The sequence below is a fragment of the Panthera onca genome, chromosome B3, assembly GCF_046562875.1.
Source record: "Panthera onca isolate mPanOnc1 chromosome B3, mPanOnc1 haplotype 2, whole genome shotgun sequence".
Taxonomy (NCBI): domain Eukaryota; kingdom Metazoa; phylum Chordata; class Mammalia; order Carnivora; family Felidae; genus Panthera; species Panthera onca.
Window position 1 is genome coordinate 124,606,940 of NC_138344.1, and position 25,998 is coordinate 124,632,937.

The 25,998-nt window shown below is 41.9% G+C and overlaps 1 protein-coding gene and 1 pseudogene across 5 annotated transcripts in view; both read left to right on the forward strand.

Annotated features, from left to right (window-relative positions):
* Window positions 1–1,029: 1,029 nt before the first annotated feature.
* Window positions 1,030–25,998, forward strand: part of TSHR (thyroid stimulating hormone receptor) — a 156,530-nt gene continuing 131,561 nt past the window's right edge. For 2 of the 5 annotated variants that reach the window (XM_060620448.3, XM_060620449.3), the window contains exon 1: window positions 1,034–1,394. In XM_060620448.3, the coding sequence (XP_060476431.1) occupies window positions 1,225–1,394 (170 nt within the window). In that variant the 5' untranslated portion in view covers window positions 1,034–1,224. Of the gene's footprint in view, window positions 1,395–25,998 lie in introns of all 5 variants that reach the window. The other 3 variants (XM_060620451.3, XM_060620450.3, XM_060620452.2) reach the window with 3 other exon arrangements.
* On the forward strand, window positions 21,028–25,557 carry LOC132668474 (charged multivesicular body protein 3 pseudogene; annotated as a pseudogene).

Sequence of the window (25,998 nt, forward strand, 5' to 3'; positions counted from 1 at the left end):
CCTTTTAACCTCCAGTCTAATTAAGATATAGAACATTCCCATAACCCCTGTGAGTTCATTCCTATTTTTTTTTCCTAGTCAATCTCTAATCGTTATTTGGATTTCCATTACCCGTCCTTGTCCCAGAAGAACATATAAATAGAATCACAGTATGTGAGGAGCTGATATTCTCTTTACTCCAAGAAGAATACGTAAGCAAGCGAAGGCTTTTAAGAGGGAAATTGGGACAATCTGATTTACATTTTAAACTATCGTTTTGGCTACTGTGCGAAGAAAGATGAGTAGAAGATAACGTGCCACTTATGTATCCTTTTTCTTCCCATCTTGGGGGTGGTGGTGGTGCGGAATGTGGTTCAATAAAATTCCTGAGCAGACCAGGTTTGACGGGCCAGCTTCGAATCTAATGGCAAAGCTGGATTCGGAGTTGGGATCAGAGCACGCACGACACTGTTCCTGCAGTTCCCCGTTGTGCACGGCAGATGGCCCCCGAGCGCAGTTCCTGGCCCGCTTCGCCGAGCGCGCTGCTGCCTGGAGAGCCCCGCGCGGCCAGACGACTCCGCGCCCAGGTTTCGGTGCGTGTGGCGGGTCGCGCCCTGCGATCCAGGTTTGCGCGGAAGTCGGCGGGCAACGACGATCTGCCCGGGGTGTCGCGCCCGGCTGCAGCCGCACTCCGGGTGACCACCGACGCGTGTCCGCCGCCGACTCTCCGCAGAGGCATCTTAGGCGGGGAGAATCAAGTTCTGCAGGACCCCCGTCCGCCCCGGGACAGTCCAGCCGCGGGGACTTTCTCCGGCTAGAGTGCGTGCGGTGGACCCGGCAGGCGGTGCCCGTGGGAGGCTACCCACCGGGAAAGCGGCCCACTGGGTTTAGAGACAAGGCAGCTTCTAAACTAGTCTTTGGAGAGAACTCGGCTGGAACGCAGAAGGGACAGCACGGACTGGTGTTGAGTGTTGGGGAACCGACGGAGCGGGCTGCGTAGCTCCGGGGACGGGAGTGAAGCAATTAGGTTTGTTTGGGTGGAGAGTTGCCTAGGGAAACCGAACACTTAAGAGCCTCTTCTTTCCCCTCTCCAGCCTCCTCTGGGGTGCTGAAGTCACAACTCCAGCGAGTCCTCTCTCCTCCCACGCCTCCGTCTGCCCTCCAGACCGCGGGAGCCCAAGGCGCAGAGGGCCGGGAACGAGACGTCAGTGGAGGATGAAGAACTAGCCTTGGGACCCTTGGAAAATGAGGCAGACGCCCCTGCTGCAGCTGGCGCTACTTCTCGCCCTGCCCAGGAGCCTGGGGGGGAAAGGGTGTCCGTCTCCGCCCTGCGAGTGTCACCAGGAAGATGACTTCAGAGTCACCTGCAAGGATATTCACCGTATCCCCAGCCTACCGCCCAGCACGCAGACTCTGTGAGTACCTGGGAGAGGAGAGGGGAGCATCGAGAGGCCAGGGACAGCTGCAAAGATGGCCAGAAGTGCACAAAAAGAGTGTGAGAGTAAGCCAAAGGGCTGCGTGTGTGTGTGTGTGTGTGTGTGTGTGTGTGTGTGTGCAGTGAGTAAAAACGCAACTGCCCAAACCTGGGATTGCTGCCATCCTAGTTACTCAAAACACGGGAAAGGCTAAAACCCTGGTGCAAGATGCAAGCGTGAGCTGCCCTTTCTCAAGAGCTGCTCTTCACTTTGCCCAGGCCTGGCTGGATCTTTCACTTCAGATATTAATAACACTAATAGCAACTCAAGAATTGACCTCTAGCACAGAGACCCTGTCTTTCAACTCTGAATTCCCCACACCTGGCATATGGCCTGGAACTCTTCTGGTGCGCAAGCAAAAGCTTGTTGAGTGAGTAAGTGAACCAATGAATATGCAGGTCTCAGATGTCCGTCCACCACTTCTTTAGAGACAGTTTTGAAGGGGGTAGAATTTCAAGTCATGGGAGAGAAACATGGCTCTGACAGTGGAGGGGAACTTGGAGCCATCGGTTTACAGTTCCACCAAATGTCGAGGAGAAAGGGTAATATTGGAGGAAGGCAAGGGACTAAGAGTCAGGAGACCGTTCTCTTCATGCCCCTCTCACCAGCTGGGAAAATAGGGGAGGTCATTTATTTGGGAAGACCCAAGTTTACCTCTGAGTAAAAGAGGGGCGTCAGTTAGGTGCATTCCGATGTCTGATGATGCAAGTGAGGGGATTCGCTGGATCACAAAGAGTAAGAACTTGATAAAGACAGTAGCAGGAGATTCTGACCTTGAAAACAATGGGAGTAGGGGTAGGGGAGGGATGGTGTGCTGAAGAACAAAATTATTCTGAGAAGAGACAGTGATGAAGAGTGTGGGTGAAAAGGCATGCCAGTTTAGACAGTGGCCACAGCCATCTGCAACAGTAGCAAAGTGATTTTCAAATCTTGGCGGGGAGGGGGGGGGCAGTAGAACTCTTGTCAAAGGAAAGCTTATGAGAGAAGTCAAATATGTAAAGCTAACCATTTTATTGTGCTTACTCCTGTCCTCAGCACTTTACACAAACTCACCAATTCACTCCTCACAAAATCCAACTGAGTAGGTAATTTTACTATTCTCGTTTTATAGATGGGGAAACTGAGGCACAAAAAGCAAGGCCACTTGTTCGATGTCATGCAGTTAATCAGTTGTGGTGCCAAGATTTGAAATAGCTCCGAGCTGCACTCTTAAGCCCCTGCCCTTAGATGAAAGCAGGTCTAACCCTGCCAGCTTTTCTCCAATATGGTCTTGGAAAAAAATAGAAAGGAGAGAAAATTGTGTAAGAACTTAGAAAAGTAAGAGTTGGGCAGGGGAAGAAAAAGGAACAGAAAGAAGGAGGGAAAGCAAAAAGAAAGAATGGGAGGGAGGGAGGAAAAGAAAGACTGTATCTGTGTTATAGTAGGCATTTCCTGCTGAAACAAAACAGACCTTAAAGCCTGTTCTGGGTGGCAACCATTTTTCTGAATCTAGATGCTGTGTAACCATGGCTGGCTGTTTTACAAATTATTATGGTGCTGAGAGCATTTTTTCCTAAGCCTTAATCTCTATCCATGTATTATGGTGCTGAAAAGTAAACAAGACTGTCCCTTTCTGCATTACCCGTACACTTGCCGTGTGGTTCAGTAGATGAATGGGAGACAGTTTCACTGTTTGTGACTTCCACTGAAACGGTGGTTCTGAATCTTTTCTACTTCCCCCATCTAAGACAGCATGATTCACTCTTATTATAACAGTGATCCTAACTAGGTAGGAAGTAAGGGAGAGCTGATATTCCTACTCCCCAGTGGAACATTCTAGAATCTTTGATATGCAGGTAGTTTGAAAAAAAATTGCTCCTCCTGATTGAGAATACTGATTTAAGGGAAATTAAATGAACCCAGCAGAATAAAATGAAAAATTTTAATGTTGGCATATAATTATAGATCATATCACCTCAGAACCAAGGATAGCAAGATGGACCCATTACTCTCATTCAGAGAATTGCCATTTGCTACCTGTGTGCACAAGAGGACTACCCCTTCTCTGAATGAGGGGGGGTTTGATTTTCGTTTTGGATTTGTGTGGATTCTTCCGCAAGAAAGTGCCACCTTACCTTGCCTTGTCCTTTGACCTATCCACTTTCAGGTTCATGATGGTGACAATTACTACCTCACCCCCTCCAACTTCCTTCAACTCCAGTGGAGTGAAGGTTTGTCCATCACACACTTATGTGCCTTCAGAAATGTTTCTTTTTTAAATTTTTTAAGCTTATTTATTTATTTTGAAACAGAGAGAACGAGAGTAGCAAAGGGGCAGAGAGAGGAGAGAGAGAATCCCAAGAAGGCTCAGCACTGTCAGTGCAGAGCCCTATGTGGGACTTGAACCCACAAACCATGAAATCATGACCTCAGCCAAAAATCAAGAGCCAAATGCTTAACTGACTAAGCCACCCAGGCACCACCCCCTTCAGAAATGTTTCTGAAGGAGCTGTTATAGCAACTGTTTTCAGGTTCTGGATTTTGCTTCCATTATTGCTAATTTGCATTCTGCATCTGTATCTGTGGCTCTAATTGATGGACTAGCCCACTATTTTTGAAACTGAAGACACTCACTCAACATCTTCAGGATTTTTGCCAGATCTGTGTTCCACCTGTGCTATTATACATTCAGTATCTTTAAGTATTTCGCTTCTTTAACTGAAAGAAATTTATTTAGAAAGCTTATATTATGACTATAAATGGGAAATTAGCATAACTTGCTATAATTAGGAGGTAACCCAGAAAGCGAAAAACATTGAAAACACAAATATAATTACATTCTAGGCTCAAGATTATTGCCTGTGAATGCTCTAAGCCTGAGGCTGTTAAAAGTGAAAAGGGATAGGGGCACCTGGGTGGCTCAGTTGATTTAGCATCTGACTGTTGATTTTGGCTCAGGTCATGATCTTCTAGTCCATGAGGTTAGGCTCCGTGCACTGACTGTGCAGAGCCTGCTTGGGATTCTCTCTCTGTCTCTCTCTCTCTCTCTCTGTCTCTCTTTCTCTCTTTCTGCCTCTCCCCTGCTCTTGCTGCTTTCTCTCTCTCAAAATAAATAAATTAAAATTAAAAAAAGATAAATTTAAATTAAATTTTAAAGAAAGGGAAGAGTGTAAGTGTTAAAGAAATATTCAAGAGGTACCAATTCAACATGCTGTCCTTGGTGGTATCAGAAGAATTGAAAAACCATGGAAAAAGGAATCACTTTTTCACTGGTATTCAATATTGTTTAATGCCAGGTGGGCATTCCACCTAAAATAATCTCACGTCATACTTGGTTTCCACACTTAGGGAATTGTGCATTTATTCCATATTTCACAACTGTTTTAGTCACAATCAGTGGTCATAACCTGAATAGCGTTTGATTTCCCACCTAAAAAGAAGCCCCCTGCTTTAGCACCCACATGCTTGCCAAATACAGAAATACTCTGTCTTACAAAGATGGTGTCACTTCATGCTTCTGGGCTCCATGATTTATTATTCTTTTTTCTCCTCTGTGTGTGTGACTCAAGGTCTTTGATGGTAAGTAACAGAAAACCCGGTCTGTCTAGCTTAAGGAGGGAAGAAATGTTCTGAAACAATAACATGTAATTTACAGAATCATTGTAGAACCTGGCTTTTAAAACAAGCCAGAGCCCGGGGCAGCCAGGGAGTTGGAGCCACAGCCAACCATCTGGTTGGAACAACTCCACAGACAACACCATAACCACAGCCACTGGACATCTGTGGTGCTGGGCACCTAGTTCTGTAGCTGCTGGGCTGTCTGTGTACTGCTATCAGTAATGTCTCAACCATTCCTGCCACTTTGAATCACCAGTCAGAAAGGGATATTCTAGATGGAAGCATCTGATCGTCTGCCGTAGGTTACCTGCTGTGTCCCAGCTGCTGGGGGGAGTAGGAGGAGGGAGGTCCCTTTTCCCCCACTTTTGGTGTCTGTAGTAGGAGGTGAAGAACTGGGTCCTTCTAATAGTACACATATTAATGGGGCATTTTCCACCAAAGAGGGGCTATCTGCCCTCACCATTGCTCATCACTTCCTTCATCCTGCAAACGTTTATTAAGCACTGGCTACGTTCCAGACATGTGCTAACGCTCTGGACTTGGCAGAGAACAACATCAACATGTCCCTGTCCTCAGGGGTCTTTACAATCTAGGGTGGAGCTGAATATCCATCAAATAATCTCATAAGCATGCAATTATAATTGTTTAAGTGTGCTGAGAGTGTACTTGGTGGGAATGGGGGGTGGAGACTGACTTCAAGTTGGGTTCAGGGAATGTTATTAGCTACATCCTAAACTAGTAGGATCCTAAACTAGTAGGCATAAGGAGTTGCATGTGTGGAGGTAGAGGGTGAGGAAGTGGTGTTCCAGGGGATTGAATTACTCATTTGAAGAGCTTTGAAGAATTCTAACCTGAACAGTGAAAGAGTTGATGGGCAACAATATACGTTGCTACTTTCTTTGTGACACAGTACAGGTCGAGGTGAATTCTGATGTCAGTTTTTCCTCCAACTCTCCAATTCTGGAGGCAGCCTTTGTGCCAACAACAACAAAAAAAATGACTTTTTAGGGGTAACTGTTTAAAAACAAATATTTGATTCATTAAAGTAATAAATGTAAAGACTAGTTCTTTTCTGAGTTTTCCATATATTTATTATTTTATTTGTAAATTTAATTACAATAATTACCTTAAGGAAGACATATTTTTTGATGGAAGACTTTATAATTTAATAATATTTTAATAAATAATTTAATAAAATAATAGTTTGAGTACAAACATAATACGTTTTCTTTTAAAGCACTTGAATGTGCTTTCCAAATACTTAGAAAAGTCTAGAAAGTCTATTAAATTAAGCTTTATTAGTACCAGGAATCCTAAGTTTTATAGACATCCCAGTGCTGTTTATAGGAGCAGGAGAGTAGAATGGTTAAGGGCACTCTCTGGAGTGAGATCATCATGGTTGAATGCCTTGCTCTACCATTTCTTCAGCATACTTTTGGAAATGAAGAGAAGGGAAAAACATTTTTCCTTCTATTCTTCTAAATCCTTGACTAGGACCCCTAGTAGCAACAATAAAGAAAATAGATTAACAGGAGAAAAGCACACATATTTACTTAAAATAAGTTTTATGTGACATGGAGTGAGGACACTGGCATGCTAGGTTCCTTATGGTTAGGGTTGCCCTACCTAGAAGGATTCTCCACTTATCCCTGTTATCCAGGTGTAATTAATAGCATTCCTTAACTCTCAATAAGGAAATGAAGACCCAAAGAAGCGATTAACCTTGATTGTTTTTACATCGGGTTTGATAGAGAGTGGGAAGTCATGGAACAATGTGATAGGACAAAAACAGGGGGTGAACTAAGTGTAGAAAACTGGGGGAAACAGCGAGTTTATTCCTTCAGATTCCTCTTGGCTTCCTTTCGTCTTTGCAGAAAAGGATACTCCTTTCCTCTGGGTATAGGGAAGGCACTTCCACATAGCGGGGGGCTTATGACCTGCTGTAGGAGAGGGTCAGATAGCCCTGTCTGCACTAGCAGTTTCTTAGATTTCTCCAGTTTAAAATATCCAAAGTGCCAAGATGCCACGTTTGGGGAGGGCATGCTCTGAACACTATCAGTATTTGCTCTGTACCTCAGTTTCTTCATCTGTAAAATGAGGATAATAATAGTACCTGCCTCGTTGGATTGCTGGGAGGTATGAATGAGTTAATGGTGTTAAAGGATAATTTTCAAAGAAAGGTAAAATCATGAGTCTCCTACAGCAATAAATTGAACACCTTAAAGATTTTATTTAACTCTGTTTTAGTTTCCTAAGGTTGCCATAACAGAGTACCCACAACTGGATGGCTTAAAACACCAGAAATTTATTCTCTCATATTTTTGGAAGCTAAAAGTCTGACATCAAGGTACTGACAAGGCTATGCTACCCTGGCAGGCTCAAGGAAAGAATCCTTCCTTGCTTCCTAACTTCTGATGCCTGCCTGCCATCCTTGGTTTTCCTTGGCTTGTAGCGGCCTGACACCAGTCTTTGTCTCTTCAGTCATGACCTTCTTCTCTGTGTAAGTCTCTGTGTGTCCTCCACCCCTTCTTATAAGGAACCAGTCATGGGATTTAGGGTGCACGCTAATCCAAGATGATGTATACTTAACTAATTACACCTACAGAGACCCTATCTCCAAATAAGCTCACATTCTGAAGCTCAGGTGGTTGTGAATTTTGGGGAGACACTATTCAACCCACTACAGCGAGGAAACTGGTAAAATGTTGCAATTATGTTAAAAATCCACAAAATAGATTTATAGATGAGGAATATTGAAATGGATGTGCTAATGGAGGCAAAAGACTTCTTTCATAGTCAGGGGATGGGGGAAGTCAACTGAAGCTCTACCAGAAAGGACAGAATTTGCCATGTCTATAGACAGAATTATTTTGCATTGCTATCAATTATTTACAATCTACACAACTATGAAAGAGCTCCCATTGAATCAGACTCAGAATCCTGGAAGAATATGCTCTAGTCAATGCAAAATTTTCCAGTGAAGCACAATATCCCCTACGATACACACAGAACACTTAGAACGGTTAATTTATTGACTCCCAGTAAACACTCTATGAGGAAATTCAGTAAAAAATAATTTCCATTTCAACTTAAATCACAGGTCAATATAAATTATTCAATTATACATTTTAAATTGAAATTGCAAGGCCAATCTATTAGATATTCCAATCAATAGACTGAGTTTAAATAACACAATACTCAAAATACCAAATATATATTGAGTATTCTTTTTTTATTTTTATTTTTTTAATGTCTATTTACTTTTGAGAGAGTCAGAGCACGAGCAGGAGAGGGGCAGCGAGAGAGAGGGAGACACAGAATTCGAAGCAGATTCCAGGCTCTGAGCTGTCAGCACAGAGCCCAACGCCAGGCCCAAACCCATGAATAACCAGATCATGACCTAAGCCGCAATCAGACACTTAACCAACTGGGCAACCCAGGCACCCTATATTGAGTATTCTTAAATTCAACACAAATTAATATTATGGGTCTGACTTAGATTTTTATTTCTATTTTTTTTAATGTTTATTTATTTTGAGAGAGAGAGCATGAGCGGGGTAGGGTCAGAGAGAGAATGAGAGAAGAGAATCCCAAGCAGGCTCCACACTGTCAGCGCAGAGCCCGATGTGGGGCTCAGTCTCATGAACTGTGAGATCATGGCCTGAGCCAAAATCAATAGTCAGACACTTAACTGACTGAGCCACTCAGGGACCCCTCATTTCTATTTTTTCTAATGTTTATTTATTTATTCTTGAGAGAGAGAGAAAGACTGAGACCAAGCAGGGGAGGGGCAGAGAGAGAGGGAGACAGAATCCCAAGCAGGCTCCATGCTGTCAGTGCAGAGCCCAGTGTGGGGCTCAGACTCTGAAACTGTGAGATCACAACTTGAGCCGAAACCAAGAGTCGGACCCCTAACCAACTGAGCAACCCAGGCGCCCCCCCCCCATTTCTATTTTTAATTCTAAATTTTCCCAAATTAAAAGATGTTTATTCATTAAGCAAGCTGGGCCCGCTCTTCCCCCACCAGTTAAGAACACCAGTTCCTTATGGAAACGTCCACTGGCTTCCTAGGTTCCTTATGGTTAGGGTTGCCCTGTCTAGAAGGAGCCTCCTCTTACATCTGTTATCCAGGTGTAATTAAGAGCGTTCCCTTGACTCTCAAATTAGATTTTGGAGGGTAAATTACTAATAGATCTTACTAATAGACCATTAAGTCCAGAGGCCCACGGGACATGCTGGGACATCCTGAGCCTTGTTTATTGTCACGTAACTGTCACATTATAAGTCAACAACTTAAACAGGGTTGGTCTCTTGGTATTGCCTAAATTCTGCAACCCCCACCTACATGGTAGTGAACTTCCTTCGTGGCTTCAACTGAATTTTGCATTTCCTTGGCTCTGTTAAGATACTTGTATCTTCCCCTCTGGCTTATTGCAGGAGCCACCAAACAGCTCTCCTGCATCCAGCCTTGCCCTCCACAGTCTGTCCTTCACACAGCAGCCAGAGACATCTTTTAAAACGAATGTCAGGTCACGTCCGTCCTTTGCTCACAACCCTCCTCGGCTTCCTAGTTATCTCAAGATAAAAACCAGAGTCTTTACAGTGGCCCAAAAGGGCCTACATGATTCAGACCTTCTTTTTTTTTTTTCTTTTTCTATTTTATTACTCGTACTCATAATTCAACTTTTACTCCACTGGCCTCCTTGCTGTTCCTCATGTTTGTCAGGCTTTTCCACATTAGGTTCTTCCCTGTGTCTCAAACCTTATTTTCCCAGATGTTCCCATGGCTTATCCTCTCACCTCCTTCCAGTTTTTGTTCAAATGTTACCTTCTCAATAAGGCTTTCATAATCACTCTACTTAATATTTAGCATTCCTGCTTTTAAAAAAAATTCCATAGAGCTTGGCACCTTCTAATATACGATATAATTTGTCTATGTTTCTTATTTATATCCTTCGCCATAGGGCTAGGTTTTTGTGTTGGTTTGTTTTTGTGGTTTACTTTGTTCAGTTATGTATCCCAAGTGCCCAGAAAGAGCCTGGCATATGATTGGTAGTCATTACATACTGGTTTAATAAATGAATGCATGGATGAAGGTCTCCAGAGGCACCTTAATATCATGCCACCGGGTTCTTCATACCCTTTAATTCTTTTTCAGAGTCCTTGGGTTTATTGCCCTGTTAAGGTAGATTAAATTCTACTTTTGTTTAATGTTTTTCCTGACCACCTGAGACACTAGTATTTAGACATTAAAATGACATCTGCTGGGGCGCCGCATGCCTCACCACCCATCTGACCCTATTTCACGATACAAAAACCATGTGAAAGATGCTTCTTTGAACAGCCACCTCCAAGAAACTGACTCTACCAGTGCTTCCTCAACTTTCCAAATGTAGCACCCCTAAGCAAGAGGAAAGTAGAAGAGAGCCCCAGGATATCTGGGACAACCTGAAGCAATCCAGAGCAAACAGGACACTTCTTTGAAGTCTCTGGGTTTGTTATTTTTTATTTAGCTTCTAAAAAATGAGTGACAATTTTGAATTCTTTTCCATCATGTAGCTGTTTTTTGTGTTTTTGTTTCCATCATGTAGCTGTTCACATGTAACTTTTCAGAGGATTCGCTTCTACCTTTAGGATAATGCAACTCTATATTTGAATATCCCAGTAATTTGACTCAAGTGATGGTGTACAGAATGGCAGTCACTGAAAGAGGCCAGTAAAGTACTTTAGGAGGCAGTGCTGTGTGTGCTTAAGAAGCCAGCCTCAGCAGCCAGGCCTGCTCTGCAGAGGCCAAGCCCATTCGGTCCTATTCTCAGACGCCTGGATCCAGAATGTCTAACTGTTTCACCTGTGTGAACAAACCCTGGCTATCCTGGAGTGTGAGTCTGTTTTCTTCTATTGGCTCTGATGAAGCAGTGGACAGAGAAAACTAATTCATAAAAACTTACCATATGTTGTTAAATGCGTGGATTGTATTTGGATTTATCAATTAATTGGAATAGTTTTTTCCCCCTTCCAGAACTGAGAAATCATTAATTTTAATTGATCCAACTATTTGATTACTTTAATGTTTTCTTATGGTACAAAGTATGTTAATTATTACCTTAGAGATGAAAGTTTATTAACCAGAGATTCAAGGGCTTCCTAGGAGCCCATGTGTATCATCCTGGAAATCTGTGATTAAATGAAAATTTGTACATCAGGGCACGACTGAGAGAATCTATAACTTACCTCAGATTATTAAAGGTGTCCTTGAACCCCCACCCAAAAAAGTTAAGAAATTACATTTTGGAATAACTTGGCTTTTTTGTGTGTGACAGTATACATTTGGTATTAACCATGACTTAATCTTTTTATTGCATTACAAAGAACACTAAAACATGTATTTAAAAAATAAAACTTCTTGACCTTTGAGTGTGATTTTTTTTCTCCTGACTATATTGCTATGATTATTTTTTAATGCCCCACACTTAGCTCATCCTTTGAATAGGCTCTTCTCACAGAAGTTCACTAAGTGTGGCTATTCTTCAAGTCACTGTTTAAAAACAGATTTTATAAGTGTCTAATGCCTTATATCTGACATTAAATCCTTTCTACCTCTCCTGTTTCCATTCTAACTGAATCTGCTTGCTTAATTATTCTTTTGCCTTTTATTACTGCAATTAAGAAATAGTTGAAGGAAATTTAAAGTATGAGTAAAAATGGTTCCATTTGTTCGGAGCTACAAATTAGATTTTACAGTGTTCCATTTTGATGTCAGACTCTCCTTACTTTCTTCATTTTTTTATGAATCCTTAAGAATATATAGGATGTCAGAAAATTTCAGAGGAAATCCTTTTCTTAGAATTACAAAGCAGACCTTTGTGATTTTTAAAGCATCTTATAAGTGTTCTCTTACATGTATTGACAAGTAAATCTGCTCTGGGTTTTTCTGGTACAGCCCTATTTAAAATATCTTGCCATCAGAACATTCCAGAAATTCAAATATTTTCTCATCATTTTAGCTAAACTTTCCACACCCCTTTTGCACCTGGAAAGAGCTCCCTGTGTCCCAGTTTTTCTTTCAAAAACATGATCTCTCTATTTATATGATACATGAAGCTCTTGGCTAACATTTTTGCAGGCATTAGCTTAATTTTACCCACACCCGAGTATTATCATAATTACTCAACTCCAGAGAGGGACTGAAATTGTCTTTTCTTATTGCCAGCTACTGTCACTTTATATTTTGTTATTTCAATCTTTTTACGAGCTAGGAAACTAGAAGGCTAACTTTAGGGAAAGGATCTGTACATGACGATAAATAAATGATCTCAAGAGAGGGCACAAATGAGGGGCTCTCCTGTGACAGTCTTTAGTGAGCTTTGTGGCTGCTCTGTTTCTCTCTCAACACCCTTTCCAGTTATTTTGGGGTACATAGGCATGGTCCAAAGTTTGAGATGATAGGAAATCTTACTCTAGATAGGTGGCATTTTATTGTGGTTAGTGTTTCTTCCTTCCTTTCTTCTTTTTTTCTTTTTAACAAATATTTATTGATTACTTAATATTTGCAAGTACTACTCTAGGTATGGAGAGATATAATAAATGACCTCCTTGATCATACATTCTAGCAGGGGGGAAATAGCCAAAAATATTAGTAAGTAACACACATAGTATGTCAGATGGTGATGAGTATAATGCAGAAAAATAAAGGGAGGGACAGGGAGAAGGAAGGCTGGGGGTTGCATTTTAAGTGGTGAGAGAAGGCCTCACTGACAAAGTGACATTTGAGTAAAGACCTGAAGGAGCCCCCAAAACTAAGCCAGGCTGATATCTGGGGCTGGGGGGGAGAAAATTCTGAATAAATGGAAAGACCCAGAGTCGGGGGGGGGACATGGGAGGAACTTGCATAGTATGTTTGTAAGTGACAAGCAGAAGAATGTGCCTGAAGCAGAGAGGGTTGCAGGAAATGAGATCAGAGGAGTTATGGGGGACAGAGCACATTGTACCTTGTAGGTCATTATAAGGCACTAAAAATATGTAAATATAAATATATACCTTAAATAAGTATAAAATAATATAAAGGCATACAAATACATATATGTATATTTTTTTTCTGAATGAGATAAATAGCTATTAAGGATGTTGAGCTCCACCCCCAAAATTGCATAAACTGATTTACATTTTCCTAGGAGCACCCAGGCTACTATATTTGTTAATCAACAAATCAACTAATTTGTTAATTGAGAAATGACCATGGCTCCAACTGGCTTAATACCAGGGAAGGTGGTGAGAAATGGTTGAGTCCTGGATTTATGATGAAGGTAAAGTCAACAGGATTTCCTCACAGAGTGTGTGGAGTCTGAGTGAAAGAAAGGAGTCGGTAATGTCTTAGCCTGGATTCTCCAGAAAGCAGAGCCTGTGGAGAATTATTACTGGGGAGTGTGATTCCAAGGAGCAGAAGGGTGAGTTGGTGACATGAAGAAAGGAGGCAAGGAGAGTTTGCTGCTACTAGAGGCAAGTTGTTGTTGATCGCATATGGCCACCTGAGAATGCTATGCATCTCAGACCCTTGCTCTAGGAGGGAGGAAAGGGAAACTTTTATCCATGAGTTCTTATCCCCCTGCCCCCACCTTGTAGATTGGGGTGTTATCTCCACCAGCCTTCCAGGTTTCTTGTGCATGGATAATGATGGAGTCCTAGATGTTTACAGAAATGCCCCAGGGTGGAAGGTGAGGGGAACAGAGGCAGGGCTGAGGTACAGCTCTGTCAGGTTGCACCTGGATGAAGCTAGTCAGCACTCACATAGATCTGGCGGCTGTGGCGTGGCTAGAATAGGACAGGTAGGGCTGAGAGGATCTCAAGTGATGTATTAAGAGGTCTTTAATGCAATTCGCCCTATGAACCACTCAGATCTTGCCAAGCTTGCTTCCTTTCTTTCTTTCTTTTTTTTTTTTTTTTTTGCGTTTATTTATTATTGAGAGACAGAGAAAGAGTATTAGCAGGGGAGGGGCAGAGAGAGAGGGGGACACAGAATCTGAAGCAGGCTTCAAGCTCTGAGCTGTTAGCACAGAGCCTGACACGGGGCTCAAACTCACAAACTGCGAGATCATGACCTGAGCCGAAGTCAGACACCCAACCAACTGGGCCACCCAGGAGGCCCTCTTTTTTTTTTTTTTAAGTTTATTCATTTATTTTGAGAGACAGAGACAGTGTGAGTCGAGAAGGAGTAGAGAGAAAGGGAGAGAGGATCCTAAGCAGGCTCCACACTGTCAGCACAGAGCCATATGCATCGTTCAAACTCATGAACCATGAAATCATGACCTGAGCCGAAACCAACCAACCAATCGACTGAGCCACCCAGGCTCCCCTTCCCAAGCTTTTAATTATGTCTGGCTCTCATACCAAAATATGGGACCTTCTGTTTTGTAAAAATAAAATGACCTTATGTCTTTTCTGAGATAGAGGGGGATACAAGTCCAATCTGCCACAGAGCTCCCTTCAAAATGCAATCTTTGCAAAGACATAATGCAGGAGGGCTCGTGAAATAAGCAAAAGTCTCCTCTATTGTGGCTGATCCCAAGGTTGTAATTAATAGTCATATCTCTCCTCAACTCTGATTTTAGATTTCTCTCAGCACTGCCCAGACTTTGGCCTGTGGTTGCCTAGGAGAAGGACCCAGACTTTCAACTCCAAGGGTTTTAAACCCTTAGCTATATTTGCCCTATTTCACCATTATCACTGGTCACAGAAGAACCAAGACATGTCCCAGATAAATCCCTGGGTTCTAGACATACTCCTCACTGCTGCTGATGTAAAGCAGCAACCATAGCTTCTCATGGTTCTTTTATTGCTATCAGGAGAGAAACTCCTACGTTTGCCCATTCATCTACTGGTATCATGAACCCAAATAACCAGGTGATCATTATAGCATCAGGCCCTTACTTGGAGGAAGTAGTCTTTACACCCAAAAACTAGTACCTCTGGCAGGAACAGAGACAGGCAGTTCAAATTCTGAATGTAGGTCACTGTGATGATGAGAAGGGTCAATCCTACCAACACCTCTAGGTCCTCATACCCATGTATTCTAGCTACATGGGTACTGGCATATATTGGCTATTGGTTCAGCATGTACACTTCACTGAGGTGGATCCCCAACCGTCCAGGCTTTGTCCCAAGTTGGAACCTTAGCTGATCCTTTAATGGGTCATTTCACTATTCTGCTAGGCAATCTGCTTCTGCATGATTAAAGACATAGTCAGACTAGTGGATATGATGGTCATGTGCCCTTTACTGTACCTTCTCTCCCATGAAATGGGTCTCTTGGTTGAGTGTTGTGCTGTTGTAGTGTTGTGCAACAAGTTGGTTCTTGCAGAACTCTGTAGGACCTCATACTGGTAGATCAGGCAAGCTATAAACCTTCGAATAGTGACCCTAGTGGAGGCAGTGAGGTCAGGGAAGGCAGACTCGAAGCCAAAGTCACAATTCTTTTTAAAATGAATTACTACTTTTGACGAGTAGAAAGGGTCCAGTGTAATCAAACTACCACCAATTGGCCAGCTGTTCTTTTGGAGGAAATTTGCCTTATCAAGGGTGCAGTGTAGGGTTCTACTACTGGTAGTTTTGGTTATTCAAAGAGGCAGTATCTTTACTAGATTTGATGAAAATGAACCTATGCTTGGCTTCCATCCCTGCCACCATGGCCATTTCATTCACGCCCACTGTACCAGCACTGCAGATGACATCCATAGAATGAGTCATCCTACCCACCTGGTTGTTGAAAGTCACCTCTGAAGGGACACCGAAAAAATTTCCTTTGAGGGATCCAGCCTCCCTTTCAATCAGTGGATTTCTGGTTTCAGAGATATTAAGGTTTTTCTTTTAAAAATGTGCATCATAGGGGTGCCTGGGTGGCTCAGTCAGTTAACCGTCCGACTTCAGCTCAGGTCACGATCTCGCGGTCCATGAGTTCGAGCCCCGCGTCGGGCTCTGGGCTGATGGCTCAGAGCCTGGAGCCTGCTTCCAATTCTGTGTCTCCCTCTCTCTCTGCCCCTCCCCCGTTCATGTTCTGTCTGTCTCTCTCTGTCTCAAAAATAAATAAACGTTAAAAATAAATAAATAAATAAATAAATAAATACAAAAATGTGCATCATAAATTGAAGAAATTGTTACTTTTGATGTAGTGCAAACACAGAACTAGAGTAAAGAATTTGCCATAACATTAATTTTTAGATTTAGGTTAATGCCTTGATGCCAGAAAAATAAACTCTGAGCTATAATTACAAAAGCATCTAGTTCTTTAGAGCATTTGGATTACTGAAAATTGCCATAATGGTTATCTCTTATGAATTATTAATCTGTTATTCTATTACATAATTACTGCTTGAGCTATAATATGAATTAAATGGGTTTTGTGCACTGCCTTAAAAATCTGTTGCCATTTTTATTTTTTTGTTTGTTTAATTACATACTGTGTCAACTCTGTGTCCAGCCTCATGCTATGTGTTTTCACATATGGTATCTCACTTGGGACTCACAACAGCTCTGTTTGACTCCACTTTAGATGAGGAATCTGAGACCCAGAAATGTGGTCTCTCTTATCTTTTATCTCACAGCCAGTAAATGAAAGAGCATTCAAACTCAGGTCCTCTAGCTTCAAATCCAAGGCTCTCTCTCTATAGTAGCTATCTTCCTAAATCTGGTCTCTTCCTTTCCCTTGTGTTTCTTCCCTTCCCTCCCCTTCCCCCATTGACATGAAATTCATATAATGTGCCATTCACTGGTATTTAGTACATGCACAGTGTTGTACAACCATCACCTCTAGTTCCAAACTAATTTCATCATCTCTAAAGGAGATCCCTACTGATTAACCAGTCACTCCCCATTCTGCCTCTCCTCATACCCCCTGGCAACCACTAATCTGATTTCTGTCTCCATGGATTTACCTATTCTGGACATTTTATATAAATGCAATCATACAACATGTGACCTTTGTGCCTGGCTTCTTTAACTTAGCATAATGTTTTTACGTTTCAACCACACTGCAGGGAAAGAGTGTGGGCCATCAGACAAGTGGCCTGATAGGAAAACAGGTGTAAACAGGCCAAGCTTTATGTAATTTCAGGACTTTTCAGCCAGGTTCATTTCTAACACCCTAGTGTAGAGAGCAGTCCCACTCCATGTCTCAATGCCTTACACCTTAGAGATGATCATTAGAATGCCAAAAATGTTCATAATTATTCTCGAAGGCTTAGAGCTACAAAACTACTTTCCCACATCAAAAGGTTTTGAGAGTACCTGTTTGGTGAAGGAGAGTGTTTCTAACCAGCGGGCTGAGCAACACCATGTGCTTATGCCTTCTGGATCCCATGGAATCTTAGTCAACACTTCTAGAAAGAGGTGACTTAATAGCAATGCATGAGCCATTATCTGTAACTTATACCCTTTTAAGAGCCAATACTTATGCAGAGGGTTTTTCTGTGTTATAGGCAAGGCAGAACTTAAACAATGTCCCATTTGTAATGGTATTTGTTATAATAATATTGGGGGTGCCTGGGTGGCTCAGTGGGTTAAGTATCTGACTCTTGATTTTGACTCAGGTCCTGATCTCACAATTTGTGAGACTGAGCCCTGTCAGTGCAGAGCCTGCTTGGGATTCTCTCTCTCCCACTCCCCGCCCCCCCCCCCCCGCCTCAAAATAAATAAACACTAAAAAAAAATAATATTGGCTTCTCTATCTTATATCTCCATTTAAAAATTTAACCAATAGGGGTGCCTGGGTGGCTCAGTTGGTTGAGCGTACAACTTTGGCTCTGGTGGTGATCTTGCAGTTTGTGGGTTACGGCCCCACTTCAGCTCTCTGCTATCAGTGTGGAGCCTGCTTCAGATCTCTGTCCCTCTCTCTCTGCCCCTCCCCCCTCACTCTCTTTCTCTCAAAAATAAATAAACATTAAAAAAATGTAACCAATATGCCAATAAAGGAAATTTGCTAAGAATAAAAAAAGGTTAAATGAAAGAAGTAGATTATTATTTCCCCTAGGTTTACTGGAGCTTACTTCTCAGCTGTTTCTTCCCTCCCCACTCTGGAACTTGGAGACAGAAGACGTGTAGTCAAATCCTAGCTCTCCACCAACTCACTGTGTGGAAGAATCTATTTGCTCAACTCACAGGATGAACAAACTAGTAAGATCTGTTATGCCCACATCATGGAGTAGTCATGAGGATCATGTGAGGTAATGCTATGAGTGTGTATGTGAAATACCTAGTAAACCAGAATAAAGCCTGATCGAAGTTAACTGTTATCACTAATGCAGTAGTGGGCTTGAGAGCCTGTGAGAGCTGGTCTGATTTAACCCTCAGCGTGGGTATTATATTGATTTGGAGAGGGCATGCTTCCACACAGGGACCATTCAGCAGCTGTTGGGCTTGAGGATCGTGTGGCTTTATTAAGACCAAACACTTGTCCACTGTGCAAAAAGCACATTTTAAATATTTATAAGATTGCTTATCTTCTTCCAGAGATATTTGTCCCTGGGGAGTTACTGTTAGGGTAAAGGGTAAAGTGACTGAAATTCTAACCATGGATGGGGCTTCTCTGTCCTCTTAGGGCCCATAAATCTGTAAGGATCTAACTGTTCTATGGCAGAATTTGGCTGACAAGCCTATTAGGGTTTCCAGACTCTCCAGATGCCCCTATTTAATGCTTGGCTGGCCTTCTTATGTAGCATAACCAAGTTGCCGTTTCACAACCATCCCGAATCCCTGGAATCTAAAACAACAAAGCCAGAAGCTCTGAAATGTGTGCTATGAAGCATGAAACACTCTATTAAGGTTCTGTCTGCTTCAGTTCTGTGTGACAATAGAAGTTTTAATGTACTTATGAAGAACTCCTTTTACTCATAAGAAACTTACTTTATAGAAAGTATGTATCTCAGGATCAAAAAACTCAGTGGCTTGGAGGGGCTACTCTTTCTTTTCACATTATATCCAGTATCTTCATTTTCAATAGCAAGAGGGAGGGGAAATCTCTTGAATGAGAGAAGTCATCATGAAGAGTACAGGATGGAAGTTTCCCACTGAATAAGGAAATTACTGATGAACATTTTAGCAAGGTACTTTTCATCCTTCTGTGTTCTTATCTTTGTATCTGTTAAATGAAACCATAGGATGGTTCTGTCCTACTTCGGAGAACCGTTGTGAAGACCAGGGAAGTAATTGTTCAAGTGTACAAAGTGATCTTTTTTATTCAGGGAGCTTTCTCATTCAGCAGAAAAAGAATATGCGAGAGGGGGTGATGCTTTATCAGATATTTTGAGAAACACAGATTTATCATGCAGGGATTTTTAAAAGAATGAGACTGTAAAAACAAACAAAACAACAAAATAAAGCAATTTAAAAGCATCTACACCCATCCTTTCCCCTCTACTCTTCTAACAATGCAAGCAGACTATCCTCCACCTGCATCCATGCTCCCTGCTCTCCTCACCCTAATTTGACTTTTCCCCTCTCCTCTCCCATATTCTTCCCACCGTTATCTAAACACACTCCAGTCTCTTTCTACTAAAACAAAATCCCGCCATAGTTCTCACATCTCAGTCCACCCGCCACTGTTGCTTCCCTAGCTGCCTCCTTCCCTTTGCAGCTGAACATTCATAAAGACTTTCCTCAAGTTGTTCTTTTGACGTTTTTACTTCCATTCATTCTTTAACTTACTGCAATCTGGCTTCTGCTCCCATTACTCAATTGAAAAGGCTCTTGCCAAAGTCACTAACAACCTTTGCTGCAAAATCCAGTGGACATTTTTAGATCCTTTTCTGGATTGAACCAATGGTAGCTTTTGTAGTGATGATCACTTCCCTCTGTTTCCCCACATCACACTCTTTGACTGCCTGGTGCCACAAAGTGCATCTCTGATCAGCACATAAGGGAGGGCTACTGTTGCACAAGGGGGGCAGATACTGAGATATGAGCCAATTAGGAGTGCTAGCTGCACTCCTTCCCTCTTAACAGCAAGTGAGTTCTTTTTTAATATATATATATATGTGTATATATATATGTTTTTTTTTTAATTTGAGTATAGTTCTTGAATTAAGTAAAGTTGTAGGCTACAAAGTTAATATCCAGAAATTGGTAGCATTTCTATGTACTAATAATGAAGTAGCAGAAAGAGAAATTAAGAAAACAATTCCATTTACAATTATGCTAAAAAGAATAAAATACCTAGAAATAAACTTATCCAAGGAGGTAAAGGACCTGAACTCTGAAAACTGTAAAACATTGATGAAAGAAATTGAAGATGACACAAACAAAAGGATAGATATTCCATGTTCATGGATCGAAAGAATCAACATTGTTAAAATGTCCATACTACCCAAAGCAACCTACAGATTCAATGGAAGTGCGTCTTGAATAGAGTGCTCACCTCCATGCTTGTTGCAACCCTTGTGATGTGATCAACTTCCTCATACACATTTGGAAAACAGAGCATCCAGGATTTCAGTGGATCTGTCTTCCTGCGGGAAATTTAGACGACAGGTTATGGGGATGAACTACAGCCCTGTTGCTGCAGTTGATGTCAGGACCACAATTGGTGCTTCCGTTTCTCTCCACTGCCCATTCTAAATTCGCCTCATACTCAGCTTTAACCTCTGCTGGCCTTGATGACTTATCTGCTGGTATAATCCAAGCTCTTATTCCTGAGGGGTCTGAACCCATGGTAACTATACTCCTTTCAGGCAGGAGTTGCTGGAATTGTTCATTTTAGTTATAATTGAGCAAGTGCTAAGGCATGTTCAAGTGGATTAAATGAATTCCACATATATACATATATTCCTCCCTACCGTCATTGGGTCACAGCAGACTTACCTCTTTGCACTGATCAGGATGTTACTCCTACCAAGATATTAACTCCTCCTTTAGTCTACTGATCCCTGCACATAAAAAGTCCAAAACTCCCAGGTGACAATCATAGCTTATAGTTCCTGCAGAGCCTAGAATTATGGGGATTGGAAACACAAAATTCCTAAGTGGGTCATTGGGAATAAAGGTAACTGAGGCCACTCCTGCTTTTGCCCCTTGATTTCAAGACCCACACATTCTTCCTAATGGGACACAACATCCAAATAGAAATTTGTGATTTGCTATGATGATACCACACCATGGCAGAGTATTGCCAACAAGTTATGCCTTTGGCAGACTATTCCATTGCTTTGTAAAACGAATTACTCCTGGGTTATGTGGTACTTGATATGACCAGTGGATCCCATGACCACGCGCTTACCTCCCTATCTCTTTTTCTGTGAAATAGATCTCATGGTCAGATGCTGTGTTGTACGAGATTGTGTACCTGGATCAGATACTTTAAAATCTTCCAGATAGTGGTGCTTGGCTGAGGCTGTAGAGGCAGGAAAGGTGAACAGTTACCAAGAATACGTGTAACTACTATGACATACCACTGGTCCTTCCAGGAAGAAAGGCCTCACTGTGATCAATTTGTGACAGTGTTGTATCCTCAAGAAATAGTGCCACATTGAGCTCGCTTGCTAACTGGTTGGACTTTCAATGGTGGAAAGAAACCAGCCTTGCTTATTGGGGGCCCATGCTATTAACATGTGGTCTCCACTCTGTTAATGTGCCAGTGGTGCTAGTTCTGGGGTGGCCAGTGACAAAGACTAGCTATTCTTAACTGATCAAGTCATTTTGCCTTAGTTACTCAATGGTTATTCTCTGGTGACTGCTTACTGGTGGTCATTAATATCTGAGACAAAGATCTTCACATTTTATGCCCACACCCATATATTCATACTCATGCATCTGGCCCAGACATTTTTTCTTACAATCTTCTAGCTTTTCTCTTCCCAGGTTCTGACCAGCTGGCCAATCCTTTTGCTCTTGAGTCCATATATATTCTTATTGTTGGCTATTTTTCCATGAAATCTACCCATTGGGAAGATTTTCCCTTGCTGCTGTCTTTCAAGGCCCCCTCCATGTGCAGCTCATGTCCATTTTGGGTGGATATACTTAACCAACATCTATATACCAAACCAAATGATACACTAACCAAGCTCTGGCTTTTGTGTTCTAACTTTAGCTGTTCATATGGGACAATTCATACAGCCATAGCCATAAGCCAAGGAAGGGACAGTGATGTAATTTTGTAGTTGACTTGGAGGGCTAGGATATCAGTTCATACAGTTTACTCATGCTTTGTAGTCCTTAGGTTCCCTCCAAGACAGCTACTGTTAGTAGTTTCTTGAAGATCCATCTAGACACAAATTACATAGTTTTAATACATGTTTCAACTGATTTTAATGCAGCTGGTCCATCAAGCTTGGGGAGCCTTTGATCTTGTCCAACCCGCCCCCCCATCTTTCTTGAAATTCTTTCTTCCCTTGACATCCTTTATGCTGGTTGCCCACTATTTCTGATAGTCTTAACTCTTCTTGGTTCATGCCACTTACTTCTTCTAACTCCTAAACATGGGCATTCCCTAAGGTGTTCCCTTTGGTCTTTTTTCTGTCTATATTTTCTTCCTTGACAATCCCTCTCAGACCTATGAGTTACTTAGAAAATATACACATATCTCAATCTCTTGTTCCAACATTTCAAGCTAGTCACAAACCAATATTCTTCTACTATTTACACATTTCTATCTGGCTGTCTGGAAGGGCCTCAAATTCAACGTCAAAACAAATTCATTTTCTTATCAAAAAAACTGCTCATCCTTCTCTCTTTCCTATTGTCATATCACCCTTGACTCCCTCTCTGCCTGTCTATTGTTATTATACCTCTGAGGTGTTCGACACTTTCATTCTCTGTACTTAAGTTGTATTTATGTTACAGGATTTTGCACACTAGTTTCACTCCTTTGCCCACTGCTCACAGGCCTGTTGAGGGCACTGCATCTTATTGATTTCTGTGTTCTCAGCACCTCACTCACTGCCTGGAGCATAGTAAGTGTTCTATACGCATGCTAAATCGAAGAATACATGGTAAAGCTCAAACTTAATGCAATAGCTTGGATCTTCCATTTTCTACTTTACCAGTCTCTTAAATGTAGATACCCATCTACCCCTTCAACCAGACTGAACTATTCATTGCTCTTCCTGCATGAGACATATACTTTCCCTTTATATTCCTTTGAGTATGTTTTTCCTCATGCTTAAAATGCCCATCTGTCCCCTACCTGCCCATCAAAATCCTACAAATCCACCAAGCTCATATACCTCCTTCTTCATAAAAGCTTCCCAAGTCTCTAAAGTTCTGGTTCCCACAGCACTTGGATTCAGAGAACACACCTATCATACAGAACTGATTGGAGTCATCCTTCTCCTAGACTAAATTTATAAAAGCAAAGGATTTTAGATGTGGAGAGGACTTTTGAGGTTATCTAACACAACCTTGTACTTTACAGCTAAGAGAACAGAGGCCCAAAGAGAATAAATGTCTCACTCAGAAGTAAATGTCAGCCAGTGACAGGCAGAGCCAGTAACTCTTCTGAATCCCCTGGAGCTATGCTGCCTATGTAATTTTTCTATCTTCTCTTCTAGAATATTAGTGCCCAAAGTCAAAGACTGAGTTCTGTTCAGCTTTGCCTCACTTATAATTACTAAACTAGTGCTTTGCATACAGGAGGTTCACAAAATTATCCTGGATTAAAATGAATGCTTAATGTGCTAGTTAACAGATACTTTTAGCCAACAGCCATCCTATCCTGGGTTTCCCAGTAAACAGTCTGAGCCGGAGGTTACTTGCTGATGTGAGAATGAGGAAAAGGAGAAACAGGCAGAACCATGCTTTAGGGCAGTTCATAAGAAGGAGTTTGCAATACTCCCTCCACTTCCTGTTTCCCACTGATCAGAATTGCCCTCCCCACCCCATTCCCACCCACACTTTCAGTTTTGACCTTTGGCCCTTCAGTGGCTCTTTGGAAAGCTGGATTCCATGCCCTATTGAAAGGCTGCTGATTTGAGTCAGACTAGAAGATGTACATGAGATGAGTCCAACAAAGTATCCTAAACCCCAGCCCATTACAACTGCTATTTTGGTAGTTTTTGAAGCACTTTGATACTACACAACACAAAATTGGTGGCAGTTTTCTTTAAACATGATGTGGTTTTGGAGTGGTAGTAGGGGTCCGGAGCTGACGGCCAAGAAAGAATTCTTGAGACATCTTTGGTACAAAAAAGTGATTTTTTTTTTTTTAAAGCACAGGGACAGGACCTGTGGGCAGAAAGACCTGCCCCTGGATTATGAGGGTGATATTATATACTTGGGAGTTGGGGGAGGTAAAGAAAAGGCGAAGTTTCCAAAAGGACTTTCATATGCTAAAGAAGACTCACAGGATGTGGGAAGTCTAGCTATTGTCAAGCTAAGGCTGTTTTTTCCCCCTCTAGTAAGTCATTAACATTAAGACAGTAGGGAGTTCCTGGAGAGATATTATATTCAGCCTGCCTCAAGTATTTGTCAATGGGCTGCAGGTTACAAAGAAATTTAATTTTATTTGCTATTTTCTTCTTGCTTTTGCTCCCCACATCACTATGAAGGGGAGGGTAATGTTGGGGCTCCAGGAAACAGAGTCTGTAGGTTTCTGGAGATTAGGTTATTGATCAGATTTTTTTTTTTTTTTTTGTAATTTACTAAGACATTGGTAAAGTGATGGAGACTCATATCCTGCAGAACCGTGATCTCTATCAGTTATTTTTCTCTTTCCTTTATTCTTGGGCAGCCAGGAGTGCCTAAGGAATATCACACATATCCCACCTGGGGATGATGGGGGGAGGAGGTTTGCAAGGTGTCAGCTTGCCTTATGCTCCCTCATCAGACAGAGGCCTGAAACAGGAATAACTTTTAAATGTTCTATACAAGTAAACAGTGATGTTCATGAATAAGAAGACTTACAGATTGAACAAGTCCTGATTTTTCTCTTAATCGTAATTAAGAATTGGCAAATGCATACATAGCTCATAAAAACTAGCTTGCTGTGAGCAAGCTCTATGCTTCCAATGCTCACGTGAACTCCGTGCTCATAGGGGTGAAGAACCAGCTGGTGGTTTTGCGAGTGGCTGGTTCCCTGCAGAAGAGCAAAGAAGTGATGAAGGCCATGCAGAGCCTTGTGAAGATCCCAGAAATCCAGGCCACCATGAGGGAGCTATCCAAAGAGATGATGAAGGCTGGCATCATAGAAGAAATGTTAGAAGATACTTTTGAAAGCATGGATGATCAGGAAGAATTGGAAGAAGCAGCAGAAATGGAAAGTGACAAAATTCTGTTTGAAATCACAGCAGGTGCCTTGGGCAAAGCACCTAGTAAAGTGACCGATGCCTTTCTGGAGCCCAGACCTTCAGGAGCGATGGCTGCATCAGAAGATGAGAAGGAAGAAGAGGCCCTGGAGGCCATGCAGTCCCATCTTGCCACACTCCGCAGCTAGTGGCTGCTCAGCTAGGCCCTCGGGTTCTTTCGTGGCCCACCTACTGGGAGTGGGCACACTCCTCTGAAGCAGTCATCATGTTATGTATCTCTTGCACTACACCTCTGAATCAGGCACTTTTATTCTGAGAAGGTTCTCTGCTAATATCGCTTCACTTGGCAGAGGTTTTGGGATCTCAACAGGATTGGTCTTGAGAGGTGGGGTTATAAAAGCATCATTTTCAGGTGTATACATAGAAGTATCTTTTGGGGGCGAGGGCAAAGGAATCTGTCTTCTCCTGAAGCACTTCTGAGGATAGAGTTGATGGCCTGAATGTTGAGGACTCTCCATGTTTTTTATCTCTAAAACACTATATAAAATGGATTTTAATAAATTTCTGCTTTAACAAAAAAAATTATTGACATAATACTGGTGAATCAAGTTGATGTATCTAGTTGTGGCATATCATTAAGGGGAGATTTAAATTCCCAATCTTTAACTTTAAAGGTTAATGCTTATTTTGCTTCTTAATGACTTTATAGTATACATGCTGATCATTTT